This window comes from Tachysurus vachellii, chromosome 9 (assembly GCF_030014155.1).
Source record: "Tachysurus vachellii isolate PV-2020 chromosome 9, HZAU_Pvac_v1, whole genome shotgun sequence".
Classification (NCBI taxonomy): domain Eukaryota; kingdom Metazoa; phylum Chordata; class Actinopteri; order Siluriformes; family Bagridae; genus Tachysurus; species Tachysurus vachellii.
The window spans coordinates 14,605,902-14,629,845 of NC_083468.1; the positions used below are offsets into that span (position 1 = coordinate 14,605,902).

Here is a 23,944-nt window from a genome sequence, read left to right on the forward strand (position 1 = left end):
TCTGCTTCCTCAGCATTATAGAATCACTTGCTAGTTAATGGAGCTTAAATAAGTTCAACTTTAAAATGCATAATTTAAAATACAAATCCGTTCGGTGACATTCTACAGGCTGCTATACTATCAAAAAGTCATTTAGTTAGTGACTGACCTGCTGCTGCTCCAGCTGGGTCTTATTGTGTCTGTTGATGCTGCCTTTCTCCAGCAGCTGTCGCTGGTTCTTCTCAAACTCCTCCTTACCCTAAATGACAACAAATCCATTATGGTTGCATTTCATCATAGACATAAACCTGCTAAAATACATCTTGTATAGTAAATGGATTTTTTTTATTCTGCCCTGAGATGCCCATTTAAACAGATTCGTTGCACTGATTCTGGTGTATATGTCATTTCTTATATAGCCACAAGGAGGTGGTGTGGGTTAAGCAGAAAAGTCACTTTCATCTGCAATATCTGCAATCCCTTTGTTTGCCACCATATTAGTTGACAATTATCAAGAAATAGCTGTTTGGTTGAGAAATGTCTAGAAATAGTGTCTGCAAAAAAATATAAAAAAAATAAGAATAAAAACAGTAAAGTCCATGCAGCTGGAATAAGAGAAGATGGGCTATGTTGAGAAAACAGGCTAGAACATGGTCAGGAGTGATTGATGATGACACGTTAAGCACTACAATAGGGGATTAGGAGTGCAGCCCACATGAAGAAGGACATGGAGGCCATTTCTCACTCTGATGGCAGTGCAGCCATTTGAGAAGCCACCTGCACCCTGAATTCACACCTTAACTTGAAGCCAGGTACAATTACAACCTCAGGAAGGTATGACCAGAAAACCCCACAGCACTCGTATTTTCCCCATATGTAGCACATCACTCTTTATTGAGTAATAATTTAGGTGTTACTGATCATTTTTTAAATAAATTTATAGGTCAGCAACCTTGCTGTGGTTATGCAGGTTAAACGAGTTATACAGAAAACACTGTATAGCTGTAGCAGCAATAAGGCATTAAGTAACAAGGTACTTGTGTTGCCATATGATTCTTATTTATATACTATTGATGGTAAATATCTGAGGTCTAATTTGATTTGGCTCTTGTACCTGTAAATGTACATAGTCATAGTCCTCCATCCAGCCCTCCTCTGTGGTTTCATAGGGCCGCTCAGGAGGCTCCTCTTCAGCTGTGAACTTCGGCGGTGAGGGCAGGGGACGTGATTGGATGTTGGTCCGGTCAGGTGTGCCTGTCTGATAGCCTGAGACATTAGAGCTGCTGCTGCTCAGCTGGCCCAACACTTCTGAGGTCTGCTGCTGCTGCCTGTTTGTCCGTCTGAAGAGCAATGTCGCATTGCCATGCAGGAAGGATGCGAGTTGCTTGGTGTCATCAGGCACAGCGCGAGCACACATGACCAGCTGGTCCAGGTCGTCCCCACCACTGTTGGCAGTCGGTGCTGGGAGAGCAGCAGGAGCCCAGCCAAGGGCATCCAGTGCCTGACTGTGCTTTACCAGACCTTGGAAGGCCTCGTCCATCTTCTGCACCTGCTTGCTGAGTTTGGCCTGCAGCGTGCGGTCAGTGGCTTGAGCAGCATTGGCCACAGCACCACGAGAGAACTCCAGTAGCTCTCTGACTGATGCTCGTAAGCATTCAGACGCAGTTCGAATGGAGGGCAAATTAGCATCCATCTGGGCAGGGCTCCTCCAATCACCACTGACAAAGGACATGAGCATCGAAGCTGAGGTATCTACAGCCTGCTGCAGGCGTGACAGCCTCTCCATGGCCTGCTCAAGGTCTAGGGAAAGCAAGCGGATTGGCACTGTGCTGTCCCGCACTGGCACTGTGTCCAGGGAAGAAGTGGACAAATTACTGCGTGTGCTGCCTGTGCTGGAAGCAGATAGGCGCTTAAAGCTCACTGTCAGTTCTTCTGTGGAAGCACCTGCTGCATCACGTACCACCTGTGGTGGTACATCATAGATGTAGTCCCCTGATTCCTCAGCAACTGGTGGGCGCTCACGTGGGAAGTCATAGACATCACCCCGGTGCAGGCTGCTGGGGATGTCATAGATCTCCTGTGCCTCAGCCTGTGGTTTGCCAGCTAGCTGGGGGGGTGGCACATCATAAACATCTTCGGGTATTGGTGGTTCAGGATTGGCTGCATTTGGGCTTGGACACTTCATTTTGGCAAAATGAGGTGGGATGTCGTAGGTCTCCTCCTTAATGAATGCGTCTGGAACATCCTTGCTTACAGACGGGGGGAAGTCATACACCTGGAAAGGAGTACATATTGCTCATTACAAATAAATCTGGTGTAATATAAACTGCCTGGCAAACTAAATCAGACTTTACACACAAAATCAAACAGTTATTTCATCTTATTATAGTGCATTATGGTGCCCATAAAACTAGTGGGTACCAGAACCATGACCTGCTGGGTCACAGCCAAGGTTTTCCACTCGTTGTGCAGGATTTGATAAGCCGCAGCATTCCTATTATATGCAATAACCTACAGCATTGAGCATCATATTTCACCTTGTTCTAACACACCACACATCTCTAAACTAACATATATGCCTCCTTTTAGAGATCTCTAGAGCTCAATGATGTTAGCTGTCCTACATTAGTTTTACCTATCTGAACCATGTCTCTGTGTGTGTATATGTATGAATGTCTCACCATTTGCTGGGAGAGCAGCTGGTTCTTTTCCACACTTGGGGGGGTGTCATAGATTCCCTGCATATCTCTGCTGGTTGGTCCTTTCATTACCATGGGAGGAGTGTCATATACCTGAAAATAAAATCAGTCATTGAAACACTGATTATTACTGAGTAACAGCACCAAATACACTGAAAATATTCTGGCAGTTTTAAGGACATCCTATTTTCCCAATAGCTTTAATAAAATCACTGATATTTATTTCCCTGTCCTCCTCCTCCTCCTTTCCTCCCACCATTCTCTTCCATATCATGCTGGAACAGACATTATTGATGTAGCTGGATAAAAAAGAGTGAGGGTAGAATACACATGATAAACACGATAGCGCTTCACTGTCACTTAGAATCCCATATCACACCTACACACCCCAACATGCACAAGAGAGATCAGTGGTGCGTGACAGAAGACTGGACCTGATGGGAACACTCAGCAGATTTGCTAGACTTAATCCCCCCACCATCCCTCAAACCAGTCTTCCTGTCTTTCTGCTACCTGCCATATAGCCCTTTTCCACTGGCAAGGTGCTTGTGTCTAATTTTAAACAGTTTCCTGGCACCCCAGTTCTGCAGGCTTTTTTGTGCTAGAACCAAAAACTGGTGACATCAGAGCTCTGTGAAAGCTGTCGACTAGTTGCAAGACAACTCAGACTCTAAAGACAAACAAACATGGCATGTACTAATGAACTCCATCTACACACATCCATAATCATAACTTCTGTGTGTATTGTTTGTACACAAATATTGTTCTTTCACTGATATTTCACATGCTATCCATGTTAGTTCACGGATATCACCTTGTTGGCTTACGCATGGAGAAAAGTTGACAAAGGAAAGAATAAGTGAATATTCTCCATGTCCTACTAGAACAGAGAGATTTTGAGGGAGCACTGACACATATAAGAGAAACCACTGCCACAGTTTTTCTCTCACCATTTTCTATCCCTATAGTGTGTCTGATCACAAACCAAACACCTTCTCTGTCACACCAATGTCTTATCTGCACTCTCCAATGCATTCTTTATCTTCTTCTCCCTCACTCCTTCCTTCTCTGTATCTGTACTTTCATTCTCTGTATCTTTCTCTTCTCTCCCCACTCTTGCGTGTGTGTATGTTTCTTGCTATGGGCCTGTCGAACACGTTTGTGTGTGTGCGCGCGTGTGTGTGTGTGTGTGTGTCTGTGTGTGACACAGTATAATGCACTGAGGGACAGATCTTGCTGACAGCCATTTCAAGCTCGAGAGTGTACACACAGACTTTCACTCAGACATACTCTGTACTCCCAGGACATTTTGCTTCATACAGTTTGAAAAGAAATTCAGAAACACACACACACAAAATCGACCTTCTTTTTCGAATGCCTCTAGCCACTGAAATATGTGCTTCCCCTACGAGTAATGCATGACCTCCTCCAAAAATAAACTTCAATCCAATATGAGTTTGACAATACAGTCTGAGAGGAAAAATAAGAGAGAAAGAGTGAGGGAGGGAGGAGAAGGGAAAAAGAATGAAAGCAAAAGAGACAGTGCGATAGCATGGATTTAATATAGGTCAAGCTTATCAAACATTAATGGGAATGGAGGCACTTTATAGATAAATGACGCCTGGTGGAATGTCTAAGCTAACGGAGGAAAAAGTCAGCCGTCTATCACCTGCACACCTACACACTCATGTCAATCATGTTTATGAGATAGAAAAACTAGATATAAAATACCAGATATAAAACTAGATATAAAAGCAAGGATTTTACTACAGTAATGCAGTATTGGCTGGACTGAGCTCAAAAACTGTCCTACAGTCACAGCCTGACCTTCGTTTTTCGGGGGATTATGAAAGCTCATCTACCTGACGCACTGCTTATGGCTGTATATAAAGTGAAAGTACAATGGGTTGTGCTGTCTTTGGGTGTGAAAAATCCCTCTGTCCTGGAAACTGACTGTGTGTTAGGTCACATAGACCATATTTACTGAATCTTAGATGACGTTTTGAGCATAGAACATACAGTATGTAAACTGATCAGTGCTGCTTTTGTATATTGTCTTTTGTGCATTGTGTTGTATTGTTTGTTTGCACTGTTTTTTTTTTGTCTTTTGTTTTGCACCGTTTGCACAGATGCACTTTATGTGCATAGGACCTACTTAGTTAGCTTAGCTCTGTCTTTGTTCTATGTAGCATCTTGGGTGTTACATCAGCATGTACATGCCAACACTATGCCAGAGGTTGTGTGGATATTTTAATTTGAACAAAAACTGTATACTCAGTGGTGATTATAATTCATCCTATCTGATACATTTGATGTTAATACTGTTGAGTAATCTTCAGTTACCTGTTGGTTATATTGGCCACGGGTAGGTGGAACGTCATAGATGTCCTGGGAGGTAGGCAGGTGTCGGGGGACATCATACTCATCCTGTTCTGTGTTCCCTGTGTCATACAGATACACTTGGCCAACGCGTGTGGGCACCACCACCTGAGACAGAGACAGAACAAATAATAAAACATTAAAAATATCTGTCATCAGAAGCCACAAAACTTCTCTGCCTGGTTTACACTCATCTTTACAACAACTGGCAAAGGAAATAAATTTACCCCAGATGGCAGCTGGGGTCCAGACTGCATTTGTATTATAGCAATTGTTTTCTAAAACTTTATTACTGGCACTAATGTCTGCTCCAGTGACCTTTACTCCATGTTGTTCCCTATCATTTGTAATCTGAACAGGGGTCTTTGGGGGTCACCGTGGGAACAAGAGCTGTCCTATTGTCTGCCTGTTTACTCTTTCTCTCTTATGGTGGCAAAACTGTGTCAACTTTCCCAGCCTGAGAAAGAAAAACAGTCATCGCCTTATTTTGACTACAGTCCAGGACCATAATACTGCCCTCACAACACTGCAATACTGACACATGGGCCACAACACCACTCCCGTTCATAAGAATATGACAATGTGTATGCTCATGAGTGGCCATATTCTACTCTATACTGTAAACTAAATGCATGTAGAGATCCTTAGCTATATCATTGTATGTATGTGTGTGTGTGTGTGAGAGAGAGTTCTTAGTAGGTCTAGTTCATCCATGACAGTGATCCCTTGAGGTTTTGGAGTCACTGAGACCTATCAGCACTTCAATCAGACCAGTGCACCATTCATTCAATGCCTTATGCACTCCCTTTCTTTTTATAGAAAGACGGCACACTATATCACCATATCACAGAAAAAAATCCCATCACCACTACATGTATACACACACACACACACACACACACACACACACACACAAACACACAATCATTTCAGTGAAGTAAACACTAAAACTGGGTATTTGCATTGGGGTTTAGGGGCAGATTTTTGCCATTCAGATTAGGCTGATTTTTTTTTTTATTTCTCTGAGCCAGCTAAAAACAAATTTTGGGATAACCATACATAAACAGAATTGTGAAATTTAGACGATTGTTGTTTTCTCAGCGTTACACATCACTGCCAAAAATTCAGAAGATCCTGTCATTCATTCTTATTACCTTTTTTTTTCTAGTGATGGAAATCAGGCAGGCTGAAGAGCCTGACACAGAGATGGTAATTAGAACATTAGGTCAAGTCAAGCTATCTGAATACAAATCATTCTTTACCTGTTTAAAACTAATCTGTTTCCTATGTCTTACATGCATGCGCTCTATAATGCAGTAAACATTGCAAGTGCTGACCCTTATCCTGTAGCACTGAACTGAGTCACTGAACATCAACTTTATGTGTATATAATAAAAGTCTGTAACCCTGTAATAATATTTGCTGTTGCTCCCCTGCGGATGGCATGTCACCAGCTGTGTGTAAGTTGTTAGCCATTAAACAAATCTGACACTATGTCACTGCTAATTCAACTCAAACTCCTCAAGTGTGTCATCCCATCCTCCCAGCTCCCTATTTTACTCATGTCTTCTGACAAGCCAAAAACGAGTGACTAAAGAATGACACATTATTTCTTATTTCTGACAAAACCGTCACAATTCAGTTTCTCTCCGCCTCTCTTTCCCTACTCTGCCACTGCTCTCCAGTCATGGCTATAGCTAATGAAAACATTCTCCACGGTGCTGTACACACTTCCACACACATTGAGGTGCCTCTGCAGGTGTGTGACCTCACACACTCACAAGTGTAGTGCAAATTCTGAAATAACACCGGCGTACCAAAATAATACCAGAATGTGTGTCCTAGTGGTCCAGGGTTAAAACAGCTCACTCTAGTTAGAATTCACTTCCTCCGTTAGAAGCCATTATAAACCATAGAGTCATTTTGTAAGTGAAAAATAGAGAGCTATCATATTAAGGATTCATATACAATATATACATATATAACATAAATTAACCCAGTTAACATCAACGCCACCCTTTCATCTTATTTAAATATCTCCATTCCTATAGTATACAGTGTAAGGAAATATTACATAAAATTCACAAATATTCTCTTACACTAGATACCATATTCTGCATTTCTGTTGCTGTGACACAGGATAGACTGTAAGCTTTTTAATATGGAATTATTAAGGAAATAGAATAGCATTTTACAATAAGTAGTGGAAAAGATATGAACTGGGAATAACAATTACTTGACTCTTTTATATTTTGTTATCTTACACATTTATTTATAGTTTATTGTTTTTATGATGCAATGCATTCTTTGTCTTTTAATATATTACACATGCAACAGTATTTCTATTCAGTATATTATATTTTTAAAAAGATATTTTCCAAGTCTATATTTTACAGTCTATTATTGTTTTATACAATGGATGAAAAAGTATTTTGCTATGTCTCTAACCTCACATAAAAACAGAATTGTTTAGTGTTGGATGGACTATAAATTTAAAGATTATTATTATTTTTTTCCATTTAGCAAAATTTAAAAACGTATCAAATAGGAGACCCTCCGAGGTTTCATTAATAATGTATCAAGCACTTCTATCCTAAATAACATCTTTTGGAATATTAATCAAATAAGAAATTAAAAAGAGGGAAACAATTAAGGCTTGTGTCAGACGGATTAAAATAAACCACAGAGAAATGCAGATAATCATTTGACCCCTAGAGCTATACATGAAAACAATCCCCTAAGCATTTAAATAGATTAAAAGTCAAATTATTCACCATTTGCACAGCTAAACGTGCCAGTCCCTTTAAATGCCTTTCACTTTTGACTTCCACCCTAAGCACCTTCAGGAGCCCACTGAGACCCACTGAAGGGCTTTTCGAAAGAAACGGCAATCAATAATGTGAATTATCAATGAGTTTGGCAGAGTGCCATATGGTCCACTGACTATCACACAACCTCTCATCAATGTAACTAAAAGGATGCTTGTAAATGAATGAGATGTGAGTATGTATGTTTGAGGAGGGTGGGGACCAGCTGTCACAACATTCATGGCTTGGTTGCCTTAACAATGATGTCACTAAGAGACATGGGTTCTCTGCGGTGCCGTGCTCAACAAGGGGCGATAATAGTGCAGCACTGACCGTCTGACCGCTATGACAGCTGATCAAATGTCACAATCACAAAACCCCACCATGTGTGTAAGGGTCGTCACTGAAGTGAGAAGCAGATTGCATATCATCAGTCCCCAAAACATCACTGCAAAGTTTAAGGACTCCCTATGACACTAGCTGTGACCCCATCTGATACAGTGACTGCTGAACATTGGTATACAAGCCACTTTAAAAACTGCTGCTCTCTGAAAAGTACTAAAGGGAGTAACAATAAAATTTCTACCTGATGAAATGTAAACTCAAACTGAATTAAATTATAACAATGATGAGGCTGTGAAATAAACCAGACCCTTTAGCTGTAGAATCAGATTAGACTATAATAAACAATAATGGCAATATAATAGTATAATAATTATAATTCGGAAAATCATATGATTTGGTTATATTTTCTCTGATGTAATTAGTGTGTCCATCTTTATTTTAAACTGGCTTCAGCTTCTGTAGTTAAAACGCAACCACAGTAGTTTAACACAAAGCACCGTCTGTGCACATTACGTGAGTTTTGAGTATAAAGAATGATTTCAATCAGTAAATTTTAACAAAATGTTCCCTCCCTTCTCATGCATTTGTATGTACTGACCCAATACACACAAGTTAATATCAAAGAGGCTGTGCATGACAGAGCACTGTTAACCCCAACATCTCACACACTGGCCATCTGTGGAGCAAGCTGTCCTCGTATCTCAGTGGTTTTGTTTTAGGTCACCGAGTGCAGGTAGGGGGTCCGTGTGTGTGTGTGTGTGTGTGTGTGTGTGTGTGTGTGTGTGTGTGGCATTCACATTGCCATTATTCAGACAGAGATGAAATGTTTTACAGCCTTCTCTGTGTCTGCATCTGTTTATTGTGAGAATGGGGAAAAGGGCAGGATGAGGCTAAACCATTTCAACCACAAGAGAAAGACTTACTTTTTGATTTGTACAAAGTCAGAAATGCATGCTGGGAATCTTTACCCTTGGTGCTTGCCATATTATAGCATATGACCACACATCAGGCATTCAAGGTAGTGTCAAGGTATTTTAGGTCAGATAATTATTGGAGTACTTGGTAAAGTTATCTGTCCTTGAAATGACTCTAGTCCTCAGCATAAAGCCAATCAAGTACTCTATGTCACTGTTACATTCAGATATGTCCTAGTATCTTGCACTAGTATACAGGTATATGTTGGACAGAGTTATTTTAGAGAAGCAACTAAATCAAAGGCTGTACTTGTTTAAATGTTAGACCAAGATGTAACTTTAACAAAACACAAAACTGAACAAATCTGAGGTTCACAATTAAACTGTGCCAATACATTCACCAGTCTATAATTTGTGTGTGTGTGTGTGTGTGTGTGTGTGTGTGTGTGTGTGTGTGTGTGTGTGTGTGTGTGTGTGTGAGCAGAATAGGCTATAAATGCAAATATTCCACAGAGTTCTCAGCTGAGTTGTGTGGCAGGGTGTCATGCTGCCAAAGCAGCTGCCTCCTCAGCTACACACATATACTCACTCCTACATATAGCAGCCTTTCTAGGGCATCCAAGCAGCTGTGACTTGAATGTACCCACTCGAACTCGCTTTGATTTTCGCTCTTGGGTTCAAGGTTTTTATTGCAACTTCACTGAAGTTACTTTTTTTTTTATGGCAGCTTGATTGAAGTCAATCTTTCTCCATTTTCATGGCTGGTTTAATGTGGGCACTGCTAGTGTGTAGTTGACATGTGAGGCTGCAATCCCCTACTCAGCCAGAAGAATGGTTAAAGCCAAATTTAAAGAGGCTATAGAGAATACAGCTGCTGTCTGAGCTAGATCAGGACCAACAGCAGCAGTAAAGGAGACAAAGTGAGAGATTTATAGTCTTCCTCTCCTTCCTTCCACCAAATGCTAGATTAATAAGTGGCTAATTAATTCAGCACTTGTGTGTATGAGCACGTGTCAGTTTGTGAGTGCCACGTGGCACGTGCCATGTGTGTTGAATTAGGGCATCTGCAGGGAGACAGACAGACCTCAGCTTTTATCCACACAGAGCCATGTTAACAGTCCTGAGACACTCAAACGTTCTCCACATTACTGCCATGACTGTGTAGGGTGGGATATCATCCTGTTCCTCACACTCTTCACATGCTTCTCCTTTTATCAGTGAATCCTGTACTCAGTTACAGTTGTATATGTTTATTGGTATCAGTCCAACAATGGACCAACAAGAAGCAGTGGGAGTAGAAGAAAGGGCCAACAATGGGCCTTGTTTAAAAAACATTAATAGAAACAAAATTAGAAATCACTCGCAGGAACAATTATGAAAAAATTCACTTAGATAAAAAAAAAAAAATCTTAAGCTCCTGAGTTTGTGTATAAGAAGATTCACTAATGCATGACTCAAATCGTACAAATGGCAAGAGTCTTTTATATACAGATCACGATGTCAGATTTAAATAACTTATTCAATTAAACTGAACACACATTAGCACTTAACAGATGCACTTAAGCTCTGTAAAGCACAATTCGTTTTTTACAACACAGAATAGTTGTTTTGGTGCTATGTGTGTGAGCAGAAAACAGTAACATGCTGTTTTAGTCCTCAATCTGCACTAATGTTTCATTTTTCAAAAGCTGTACAACCAATGATTAAGACACAACAGCAAGCCTGATGATTTCACTGAGGTTTAAAACTGTTGGGATTTTACTTACATTCTGTTTATTGTTTTGTCAACAGTGGATTCCAACTTCTGTAGTTTCAAGATAGCATACATTTTTATCTATTTAAAAACGGCATTATTTGGTTGCAGCCAATGTTAATTGTTCAGTCAAACAGTTGATTAGGGGAAGTGTTAATCCAAGCACTTCTTCCATGCTGCTGTTGCATTCTGTAAAGACAATGCATTACTATCATCTTCCTGTTTAAACCCCTTCTAGTTTTGTCTCTATAAGACCTGGAGTCAGTTCTAAGAATCTAGCTCTCTATATTCTTCTGCAGACTGCATGTTGTTTTTCAATTCTTTTTACTCTGGTCTCCCTGAGGTGCATCCTCATTTACTCTCTGCATTTCTCTCCCTTTCTGTCTCACCAAACCAATTTATCTCCTGCATGCTTGAATGCTACTTATACTTAACAACACTTCACTCTTGCCCTCTTCACTCTTGTCTCTACTTGTGGCTTTGTTCATGTACTGGAAATAGTAATGTGAGGATGTCTGAACACACACACACACACACATACAGACACACACATACACACAAACTCTTACTTTGCATTTGGCAACACAACAATCAAGCTTATTTGCAACACCCATTAATAAGAATAGGATGAGTGTGTGTCCTTGTAGAATGCATCAGACCTGCTGTCTACGATCAAAGGTTAGTCAGAGACTGAGAACGGTGTGTGTGTGTGTGTGTGTGTGAGTGAGAGAGAGAGAGAGAGAGAGAGAGAGAGAGAGAGAGAGAGAGAGAGAGAGAGCGCTTGTGTGAATTATTAACAGAAACCCACATAGTATAATTAAAATTTCCGATACTAGTAATCAGATACTATCAGTATGAACAATGCTTTATTTGATTCTAGTTAGCGGTTAGATGAGCTGGACAGACATTCTGTAACATTTGGTTTCTGTTAGAAAACTAAAAGCAGATCTAGTCTCCTTTCATGTTTGCCCTTCAAGAGAGGAGAGACAGTAAAATATCATAATGATCACTAAAGAGGTGAACATGGAGTTAAGCCCTGCAGCAGCTGCCTAACAGGAACCAATTAGAGCTTGAAGGTTTGTTTACTACAGCAAACAAACATGACACATGCACACACACATAGCTAAAATGCACACTCATCATCAATGGATGAAAGTGTGTGTGTGTGTGTGTGTTATGCCAGACTCACAAGTGGTGATTTTTCAACACTACAGTACAAAGCCAGTCCTGTGCCCTGTTTTAATATCTCAGGCCTTTGATGAGAACCAATGAAGCACAAATAAAGAGGCAGCAAGAGCCCTCATGTTTATACTGACAGGCAGTTCTGGGCTCATCCTCCCTCCGGCTCTGTCTCAAACCCACACTGCCTTTGTGGGCAGCTAATGAAAGGCCACAGGCTGTGGCTCCACATGGGAAACTAGAGCCTTCCTCCCTCTCTTCATCCTCACCCACCACAACAACTCTTGGCCTGGTGTCCTCTTTCCTAGTAACTCCTAGTAACTCTTTCCTTTTTTTTCTGTGTCAAGCTAGCAGAGCAGAAAATGAGTCCACAGCAGGTAACGGAGGACATCTCACTAGACAAAGAAGCAGAGAGTTGTCTTGAATGACACACATTCACTGACCCCTTAACTCTGTCCTGTGGGGAGTGGAGAGGGAGTGATGCTCTGTGTGTGTGTGTGTGTGTGTGTGTGTGTGTGTGTGTGTGTGTGTGTGTGTGTGTGAGAGTGTGTGTGTGTGTGTGTGTGTGTGTGTGTGAGTGTGTGTGTGTGTGGGTTCACAGATGGAGACTCTTGTGACCTGACATACCAGCAGGCAGAGAGCAGCAGGTGGAGCAAGTGGCAATCACATACACACCCAAAAGACTAAGCTAAACTCTTAGTTTTGGTCTTATTGTTGGCAATAACAACATACAGCAGTTATTTTATTTATATGTCGTTCTATGTAAAAATATTGTATATTCTTGTATGCCTCCTGGTGTTCTAGCAGCAGGATCCTGTGCTCTCATTGCTGCAGCCCAGGCAGGGAGATAACCCAGTCACAGAAAAGATAACTCTCAGTGCCGTTCCCAATCCCGGATAAAATGGGACAGTTGCATCAGGAAGGGCATCCAGCCTCTGCCTATTCTAATATGCGGACCATGTGGCGACCCCAACAGGGCTCAGCAGAAAGAATGATGACATTGTATATTATTGTATAACATATACATGCCTGGTTTCCCAAATGAAAATACTGACGCAAACTATAGTCTTTCTGTCCATTCAAAAGCCATTCTCTCTATCTAACTTTGTCTTTCCTCATATATCCACTTATCATTCTAAGCTAAACGCATTCCTTAAGTGCAAGCTGTTCTTCAATCAGTCAGAAGGATGAATCTCCAGCACAGAGAAATGTACTAAAAGAGACATGCAGAAGATTACAGCCCTCCCAGGGGAATGCCCACAACTCACACACATATACTCCATGCCCTGTGTGTGTGTGTGAGTGTGTGTGTGTGTGTGTGTGTGTGTCTGGCTGTCATAATGGAACAGAATAACACTGAAAATATTCACATAAAATACACTCAAGATAAACACAACCACCTTTGAGTTTCAGAGCTATACTGACAGTTAGATCACAAAGAAGCGGGCTGTGACACTGAAATACACACCACATACAAGACTCTATGTGGGTGCCTATTATCACAGATTAACACTACAGTACGATTCTAGTTTCAACAGACTGCTGTCTCACCAGAGTCTAAATCCACATGCATTCTGTCTCTGCTTGTGTTCACCAGCATCTCTCTATTCTTAATAAGAGCTGCTGCAGATAAGCTTCCACACCCTTCTTCCTCCCCTCTTCCAATCCCTCTGCCTGTTCCGGTGAGCAGTGGACTGCCACACAGTCAGTCCACATGAGATTACGCATTGGCTTTCTGAGCAGAGATTGTGACAGGGCCGTATAAGTGGAATTGTAGACTGGTATTAACATCAGATCACAAGTGGTCACCTGAGACATAGAGCTGTTCACACGTGACCTCATAACCTCATTACCTAATAACAAAACTCAAATAAATGTATATATTAAGGTGTCTTGAGGTTTATAAGAGCTTTACATACAGTCTATGTATGTGTGTGTGTGTTATGTGTATATGTGTGTGCATGTGTGTGCGCTTGTGTGTGCTTGTGTGTTCATGTGTAGCCTGGTGGTTAAGGTGTTGGGCTACCAATCGGAAGGTTGTGAGTTCAAGTCCTACGTCCACCAAGCTGCCACTGCTGGGCCCCTGAGCAAGGCCGTTAACTCTCAATTGCTCAGTTAAAAAATGTAAGTCGCTCTGGATAAGGGCGTCGGCTAAATTCTGTAAATGTAAAATGCGTGCTTGTGTGTGTACTGAGTTTCTAAATGGGGAAATTCATTTGGTTTTGTCTGGTTGATGCAGCATAGAGGGAACACGCTGGCACAGGTTCAGGTATTTCTATCACAGGTATATATCACTCTCACACAAACATACACACACACACGCACGGACACACACACGCAGTTTTAAAGTTCTTGTGAACAGTACAGAAGACTATAACACCACTCTTACAGGGATTGTTAACATTACTGTGGAGACAAGTGTCATTAAGTTGTGGACATGAGATCACATTTCATATAGTCAGAACTGATCAAAACATTAAATATTATAGTGCAAGCCCTCTACAGTATTAATCACCCTTCTGGGTTAAAATCTGATTTTAGTGATTATTGCATTATCTCCATTTCTTACTAATACTTATTTATCTGTTTTCTGATGAGAAAAAGCAAAGGTTTTATAATAAAAGTTGCATTCATACTTCTATAAAATCTAAACAAATCTATTGGGAACAGGTTGTATAGTGTTTAGAGCTCATCAGATCAAGTCTTTCATGCATGTGTTGGCCATTTGTTCCTTTCTCACAATGTTAAGCTTTCTTTCAGTTCAGATTTCATATGGTTCTGTTTACTCTGAGAGGTCAATGTGCACACAAAGCTGTAATTGCCACATCCTTCTGGTTAATGTGTAACTAAGCAACCAGGGAGTGTGTTAGCGTCATTGAGGTATACGTTAGGAAATTCTACCAGCATCTTAGTCAAAGGTGCAGAAGGATTAGAGTTGTCTTACTGTATGTGATATGATTTTGCAGGTGGAAAAAAGTACGTGAGAAAGGTTTGTCTCCAAAACAAATCAGAATAATATACAATGTTCTAACTAATTGAGGCCACCAATTATGTATACGTATACTTTTTACATTTATTAGGCCAACCGTGGATTTTAAGCTGGCTTTGTGGCATTCTGCTGACTTAATAATGGGAAAAATATAAAGAAAAGAAAACAGGAGAGAATAAGCAAGGGAAAAAAAAAAGACTATTTTGATGGACAGAATGTACAGGCATTTCAGTCTCCCAGAAGAGCATGTTTGAGATTTGAGGGTCGTGTGCCAACACACCCAGTCTGAAATCTGCTTTGATGTGACACCACCCCCAGCTGCTTTTGCTGCTTTAGCAGTCAACCCCCAAACATGCCATTCACCCCTCAGGGACCAGGCAGCTGAACTGGACATGCCCCCATGTTAGCTTGTTATTCTTCAAAGAGTTCACATCCCCATGTATATACACATAATCACACACACACACATGCACACAGACGCACACACACCAGTATAATCTGGTAAATACAGTTTCCTGTTTTCATCTAGAAGAACTCAGAGACTAAGGTTGGTTCTTTTACTATCTTTTATTTGGGTATATAATTTTTGCGTATATGTGTTCACCATCTGTTCTCTCAGCGTGAACTCCTTATCTAAAAGAAAGTGGCAGGAACAATGGTTGGAAAGGAGAGGGCACAAGGACACCAGAGGACATCAAGGAAAAAAAACATAAGAGCGAAACCAAAGTCTAAGTCTGGTTGAAGCAACGTTTTTCAAAACAGAAATACACTAAAAATCTACGCAGGATGGAATAGACCATCTTTTGATTTTGGCTACAATCTAAAATGGGGTGTTTACAAGAACCTTGCAGAAAAACAGAGGAAACCTTCTGGAAGTCTCATGGAGCATTTGTTATGTGTAGGATGTGAGCCAGACTTTAAGCACAATGATTGTTTTATCACTAATATGTGAGCTCTAGCATGACACCAAACCCCAGAGGAGCTTTACATTGATCTCCTCAGCCACAATCTCAACCCTGGCCTTGGCTACCGAACACTACACTCAATTCTTATCTCAATGCTTGACTCCTGCAATGACACATCGTATGCACCTTGTCCTTTGCTTCTCTATTCTTTAAGCGAGTGTTTGGAAGATGTCTCACAGTGTCTGGTCATTACACAGACGCCATTTGTGCATGGGCTTGCACAATACACAGTTTGGATGATTCACATTCAGTCCGACAACAAACACACACTCACTCAAAGTGTTCATCGCTGTAAAAACCCAGTGTGAGACACCTTGAACATAAAACATGGTTTTGGTGGTGGTGGTGGTAGAGTTAGCTCAGTGATTAAGTTGCTAACCCTCGTCTAAAGGAATTATGTTTGTTATATTCTTAAGACACCGCCAGAGTTTGACTAGATCTTATGGTATCTATGGTTGTTATACTCTTAACTGTGATATTACTACTATGATGCAAGTTATTTCATCTGTTATGTAATTAATAGTAAATGTATGATAGTCTTGCCAGAACGGACCTCAAAATGAACCTTGAACAAATATATGTCATTGAGTGGAGGAAGGTGCGTGGAGGTTTCCAGGACACACTGGTGAAACAGCTGTGTCACATCTCTTTCCTCTCCATTCCACTATTGTTTGACTTCACTTCATTCACTCCTACTGCCGATATACCTGACATATTGCTCTGTGCTCCTGGCGGTCACACAGGGAGTGGTGCTGCCCATCGTTGAAGACCTGAAGATAACTGCTGAAAATTGCCTACTCACCTTTTCAACCCTACAATGTCCATAGTCCTCACCTATAAATGCTACTGCAGTATTACTTACATTATATTTTTGCTTATACACCATATTCTAAACTCATTTTCTTTGTTTCTTTCAGTCTCTTTCTGGTTGCACTCTAATTACTGATTTCTCATGTAAATTTTTTTAAACTGAGAGAAAATTCTGTGTATCTCAAACCTTCATGTTCTTTCTGTTTGGTTTTTATGTGTGCTGTGTGGTGACAAGAAGAAGAAAAAGAAAAAGAAAAAGAAGAAGCTCCGGATTTTATTTTGCTTGAGCAGAAACAGAAACCGTTGTCTCTACGGTGTTTATATTACAAGATGTTACTAGGATTAGATTCCAGTCATAATATGTTTAACTAAAACTGAAGCTTGTTTCCTGCTCTGGGTTGTCTGAGTGTGCATTATCCCTACCTTTCCCAAGGTCTTGGGGGTGTCCCAGCCTCTCTTCTCCATGGAAGGGGGAATCTGGTAGATCTCTTGTTTCTGGTTCAAAGAAGGGGGCACCTGGTATACATCCTGTCCGCCACTTGTGGGTGGTACCTGGTATATCTCCTGGCCTGGTGTGCCCATGGAGGGTGGCACCTGGTAGATCTCCTGTCCAGCTGGGTGATATTTACCAGCACCTTGTTTTTGTGTGAGAGGTGGAGCTTTGGGTTGGGTTTGTGGAGTCTGGGGCCCAGTGGGCACTTGATACAGGCTGGGTGGGCTGGTACAGGCTGGGTGCATGGCTGTGTACTGAGCGGCAGGTGAAGACTTTGTGTAGGCACTAGGTGGAATGCTGAGGTGGCTCTGAGATGAGCATATTGGGGAACTGGAAGACTGGTGCTGCTGCTTGTCATACATGCCTACCAGAATCTTGAGGCGGTTTCCTGGTACAATACCCTGGCGCCCGTGCAGTGAGCAGAGCCACCAGCCATCTAGGCCTTGTGTGTCCCGCTCCAGCACTGTCATAATGTCACCCTTTCGGAAGGAGAGCTCATCTGGAGACTCTGCCACATTGTCATACAGAGCCTTGGCCAACACATTCTGCTTGAGAGAGAGAGAGAGAGAGAGAGAGAGAAAATAAAAGTCAACAACACTCTCATTAGAGCATATTTTGATTTGCATACACTTTAAACCAACAGTGACACAATAATTGTTTATCCATGTTTACAATATTTATTTAGCGATTGCCGATAGCTATAAACTATATCTTAAGTAAAATATTGAGAAAAGGTTTTCTCATTGAAATCATTGGACATGTTTAATTCTAGATTTATAAAATGGCTCAAGAAGGTTCAATGTACAACAACATGGATCCCCCACATAACACCTTTAGGTACAAACAATTTAAAAAAGATTTTATTAAAACCGAAAAAAGCAAAACTTTGCTTTATATGTGTATGTATATTGAAAAATCCCATTTGGAATGTTTTTCTATTGTTCCGAAAAACTTAACTATAGCTAAACAAATGTTTCATCACAGTTTGTAGCAATGCTAGTGGAATAAACAGAGTAACTGTGTAATTCTAGCTACTGTGAAGTTGAACATAGCATAGATTTCATAAAAATTATTTTAAAGAAAATGAATATTTCAACATAATATAACTGACACTACATCACAATTAGCAAGTTAAGTATTTTTGGATGGCGATTCCTTTAAACACAAATAGAAAGACAGGTGTATATGTTTGTATAAATAAAAGTGGCATACTGTTTCGTGCCATACTGTGAGTATCTCTGAGTCTCTGCCTTCCACAACAAGGACTCCATCTGTCCCAAGTCTTAAAGAGCCACCCATAAGCACTGCCTGCCATTTACACTAAACAAATGTTTGCTTTCAGGCCCCCCACCAGCAGTAGGGAATGGTATAGCCTGGCACGTGTAGCATGCCTCAATGTGCCCGCTTAATGAAGCTCCAGTAAACACCAATGACTCAAATGGTCCACTACCTTTGTCCTCCAGCCAAACAAACATGTGATTAGCTAATTGTGAGGCTGTCTGAATTTCAGATTAGTTAACAATAGCTTAAAAATTTGTTAAGCAAAGTTCAATTTGGTGGGCAAGATCTCTATTTGTATTTTATGGATTGGAAGAAGAAGAGAAGAGACATTGACTTTCAATAAGTCTCTGTCTGTGCAGTGATAGTCAGTTCATTCACTAGTCAGGCGATGTAACCTTCAAAACGTTTGCAGCTTGTCGAGTTCGAGATTAGCTTGTTACCAGCTTGTTACCCTCCTGGCATGGGTAAGGGCAGGAGGAAAAACATTTTTTTACGCTTATCATGCCTTTTTCACATTTTGTCTTCATTCCTATGACGCATACTTTTCCACAGATAGAATCTCCTTATTAGCCTGCTTTTCCCCAGACACACACTCTTCTCTGTGCCACAATAGTGAGTGGCAGTACGTGAAACAGTATTCATGAATGTGATCTCAATACCCAGACTGAATGCAAGTCTCCGTACTTTGTGTGTGTATGTTCGAAGAGATCTGCGCTTACAGTGGCAGGGCTGTGATGAATGCTGGGTCTGTGTATTGCACTGAAGAAGTGAGGAGAAGCGCATGCAGGCCATATCTCAATGATGAATGCACTGCTTGTTTTGCCAGACTCACTATGGCATCTCCCTTAGGCCTGAGAGCTAAATAATAAACCAGAGTGGCTTACTGCCGGCTAGCAGCTGGATGAGACGTCACCGTCCAGGCCTGGCACACACACATGCACACACACGTACACACATACACACGCGCGCGCGCACACGCACACGCACACACACACACACACACACACACACACACACACTAATGCCAAAATAATGAGAAGCTCTCAAGACTAGTTGAAAGAGCTCTTTGACTCGCCAGTCTTTCTCCTTGGAGACAGTTTAAAGCACTCTGAAAGCTTTTGCACAGGAATTTCAGGTGCAATTTCTCTGCCAATCTGGTTTAATTTTCGGGAACATTTCGAAAATTATTATTTACCACTGAAATATTGATAAGATCCAACCCAGAAATACTTGTAGTGAAAATAATGCCTTGGGGCTAGATAGTCTGTCTTTCTTTGTCACAGTATATATTTTTTATTTTTTAAATCGTTTTACATTCTCATAGAGCTACGATTTGTGATCTATTGACAAAATCAGACATTTGTAACTTCCTGCCTGGAAGAGGAAGCCTCTCGGGGTTCATGACATCACAAGGAGCTGAACTTTGTCTCCATTATTGAAGCTTGCCAAACTTCTACTCGGTCTACTACTCTCTCACACTCAACAATTCCCTTACTGTTTCTTGCTCCCACTTTCTGAACACAGGAAGTGTTTAAGAAATGATTCAAATGTCATTATGATCGACTCTGTGACACAATGACCAAGTGTAATCTCGTTTCGAGATTCGTTTTTATGGCATTTGCAATAATGCAAGCACAGTCTGGATAATAAACACACAATACTATTATGTACCTTCATAGAAGAGTTGTGCAGCAGGGACTGTGTGGAAGAGCACAGGGATTGGATTTACACTGCTCTTGGTGAAAAACTCAGAAATTTAGTTGATAAAAAGAAACACAGTGAGATGTGCAAAAAGCTTAACCAATTGCTGACCGAATGCTTCTCTATTTCTTGATGACCAAAGTATAGTATGCACATGCAAGGAGAGAACAAAAGGAATGAAATGAAGAAGAGGAAAGAGACAAGAAAAAAGAAATTGATCATCCAATAGAGTAAATTCTCGTTGCATTTAAAAGGATGATATAGCAGGATATGGGCAAGATGTTAAGAACAGTGCAGGGTCTGAGCCATGAGAGAAAGTGAAACAGATCAGTAATGTACAGAAGTAAATATATCATAGGATAGGGGGTGCAAAGATTTGGAGAGAGGGAAGGAAATGGGCTGTATGGGTTTGTTTAGTGGGAAGTGAACAGGAAATAATGTAGCAGCTGGTGGAGCGCGCTCAGTGCAGACAGGTCAATGGATGGGAAAAGAGTAGGGGGAGTGTATGTGTTGCTGAAGCATGGTCAGGACCCAAATGGACATGGGGACAGGAATATCTGATATTTTTGGGTTTGTGGGGACATTTGGATATTTACCCATGAGCTAAAAACTAAATGAGCTAAAAGCTTTAAGTGTAGCATATTATGGCCATTAATAATTATGTTATATATTATATAGGATAGTAAGACAAATCTGTGTGTGTTTGTGTGTGCTTGTGTGTGTGTGTGGTGTGTGTGTGCGTGTGTGTGTGTGCGTGTGTGTGTGGTGTGTGATGTGTGCGTGTGTGGTATGTGCGTGCGTCTGTGTGTGTGTGTGTGTGTGTGTGTGTGTGTGTGTGTGTGTGTGAACAACTGTTTTATTAGCTTCGAAACAATTGGATATAACACAAAAACAGCATTGTTTTTATAGACACCTGAGTCTGACCAAACAATGCAGAAGGTTCAGGATCTTATAAACAAAACCAACCCATGATAATTGTTAATTACTCTTAATTAAGGTTCTCTGCCCTGGTAGTTCTGTCATTTTTAAGGTTTGGCTTTTGGCTAAGGAGTTGGGTTAAAACGGCAACAAACTGCCGATTAGCCTGAGGTGTTAATCAGACAGTGACTGATGGTCACCTTGCTGTTTTAGGGAGTCATGAATTAAGACTGGCACAGTCTTGGCGATTGGTGGTTTGTGTGTGTGTGTGTTAGACTCACACACACATAGTGGAGCGTCAAGATGACAAAGGTGAGCCTGAACTGAAAAACCCATAACGCCAAACAAATTCCAAACGCAATCTGAGTGTGAGACTTTTTAGCATGTAGGATGGGTTAAGACTAAACCTGAGAGTAAACAACAGGCCAAAAGAGAAACTGAAAATAATGTGTGTGGGGAAAAATGAATATTTAGTGTGTAGGTGTGAGTAGGTGTGTGTCTGTGTGTGAGTGCATGTCGAAGAATGTAGAAGAAAAGAAAGAGGAACACAGACAGTGACTCGCTTTTGGGTGCACCAACTATTAGGAACAGATTTAAGGAATCTAGGAAGTGTGTATGGTGTTTTTTTGAGTACAATTTCAGGTCTAGGCACATCTCTGCATTCCACAACTTCTATCCACCTCTACCTCCATTACCCCACATTTTGCTTTTTCATACAGCTCTCCTACACTCACTCACACACACACACCTGGTACATCACGCACTGTCTACAAAAAAAACAGGGATTCATTGCTCACTAGACAAAACCAAGAACAAACAAATGAAGACACAAAAATACAGCTGTCTTAAACCCAAGTATCTCCACACATATAAAAATACATTTCGCTACACTGAACACACTCAAAGAATAACAGTCTCACTGGTGAGGAGTGAATTATCATGCCCTTCCTGCTTTCCTTGAGGCAACAGAAAAACAAAGGCAGCACTCCGGACACTCCTTTCCTGCTAGGTAAGTGAGGGTGTGAGTGTGTGTGTGTCACTCATAACAAAACATCTCACATTCTTGTAGCTGCAGGCCACAGTCAAGTTCTGGCTTGCTGCCCATGTTTGCCTTACTTTACTAACACAGTGGGTGTTATTTGGGTGATATACATGCCTGGAAGCCTTTAAAACACACTACACTAGATCTTTTTTCCTCTGCTTTTAAACTTCAACTTAAATAGACTAGCACAAAGTGACAATCCATGGCGAATATTAGTGAGAAAAGGAAATCTTATGAATACGTTTGGACACCGTAACTGCCAAAATGTTGCCGTACCAGTCTCTTTAGTTTGAGATGAAGCAGAGGGTAAATAGCACTGGTGCCACTTTCACTGTGTAACCTAATATTCTTAATTAAACAGTTAGAAGTCGTCGATATATCGATGAAAGAAGTAAACTAAACAACTTAACTTAAACTAACCATGTCACGTTCTAATGACTGGCTGTTATATTGAACAGTACAATATAACGAGGCTGAGTGAGCACATCATGACCCGAAACGGACTGGGAACCCATTCAGGGTGTATTGAATAATTCTGCAAGTCATGCAAGGTGGATTTCTCCTTTTGTGTAACTTCAGAACATGAAAAACAACATACAGAATCAAGGACAAAGCATATTGTTGTGTTAACAATCTCTTCCTGAGCCCTGAGTCAGAGTCATTCATCATGACATAAACATGGCTGGAATTCTGCCGGTTATTAATGATGAATCCAAAATGTTTGTCCTAAGATTGCAGCATGTCACTGTCTTCATCATGTCAATGTGACCTCAGTCCAGTGTTTCAGTGAAAAAGACCACTAGGAAAAAAATTCTGAATCAAATAACATAAGGCAGTTGTCTAATCTTTTGTAATTCATAGATTTCCTCTTACACCAATAACAGCATGTAGCTAGATCCTTCTTAAGCTTTTTGCATTCTAGTTCAACTAGGATTGATTGCTTCAGTACAGTAGATTAACTTAAGGCTATCGGGTAAACAACTATACGAGTTACGCATTGTTTGTTTCTTCCTCTCTATAACTCAAGTCACGCTAAAGTAATCAAACATTCCCATATGAAAGAAGAAACCCTAGAGCTACTGCATATACACACAAAAAGACTAGGCCTTAGGTGAATATCTTTTCAGGCAGAAATCCATTAGCTTTGCAATCGGTGTGCTATATCAGATCTCTCTGTCTGTTTTTCTGACAGAAATGGAAGGAGAAAGAAAACAGACTGAGACTGACATAAATGGATGTAAACTGAAAAACAGAGAATGTGAGATAGAAAAGTATAAATAGGAGTCGGATGTTTTGTGAGCCTAAACTTTAGTAAAATAAAATACTTCATTGTCTTAAATACACAAAGTCATAGACCGGTCATCTACATAATATTGTACTATGGCTTCTTACAAAAAAAAAAAGTATAAATTGTTGTAGTAAATCCCAACCCAATAACATCTCTTTTTCTAAGCAGCACCATGACACATTTTTGGCTGTAGACTTGCCCAGGTTGATGATTGAGCAAGCACCGTATCTATATTTGTCCAAGACATTTTACTCATAAAAATGACTTACAACATGTCTTAGTCACTGCTCGAAGCAGAAACATCTAGTTAAATTACAGCTAGAACGAACACATCTTTCTATGAGTCAACAAGCAAAACTTCCCATTGAGTAAATGCCATCTATTATGAATTTTAGACCAGCC

General features: G+C 40.7%; 1 protein-coding gene across 6 annotated transcripts in view; it reads right to left on the bottom strand.

The window, feature by feature from the left end:
* Nucleotides 1–23,944, bottom strand: part of bcar1 (BCAR1 scaffold protein, Cas family member) — a 66,610-nt gene that overhangs the window by 2,873 nt on the left and 39,793 nt on the right. For 4 of the 6 annotated variants that reach the window (XM_060877839.1, XM_060877843.1, XM_060877838.1 and 1 more), the window contains 5 exons: nucleotides 17,243–17,857; nucleotides 5,022–5,165; nucleotides 2,661–2,771; nucleotides 1,094–2,254; nucleotides 149–238 (listed from right to left, as the gene is read on the bottom strand). In XM_060877839.1, coding sequence (XP_060733822.1) covers nucleotides 149–238; nucleotides 1,094–2,254; nucleotides 2,661–2,771; nucleotides 5,022–5,165; nucleotides 17,243–17,857 — 2,121 coding nt within the window. Of the gene's footprint in view, nucleotides 1–148; nucleotides 239–1,093; nucleotides 2,255–2,660; nucleotides 2,772–5,021; nucleotides 5,166–17,242; nucleotides 17,861–23,944 lie in introns of all 6 variants that reach the window. The other 2 variants (XM_060877841.1, XM_060877840.1) reach the window with 1 other exon arrangement.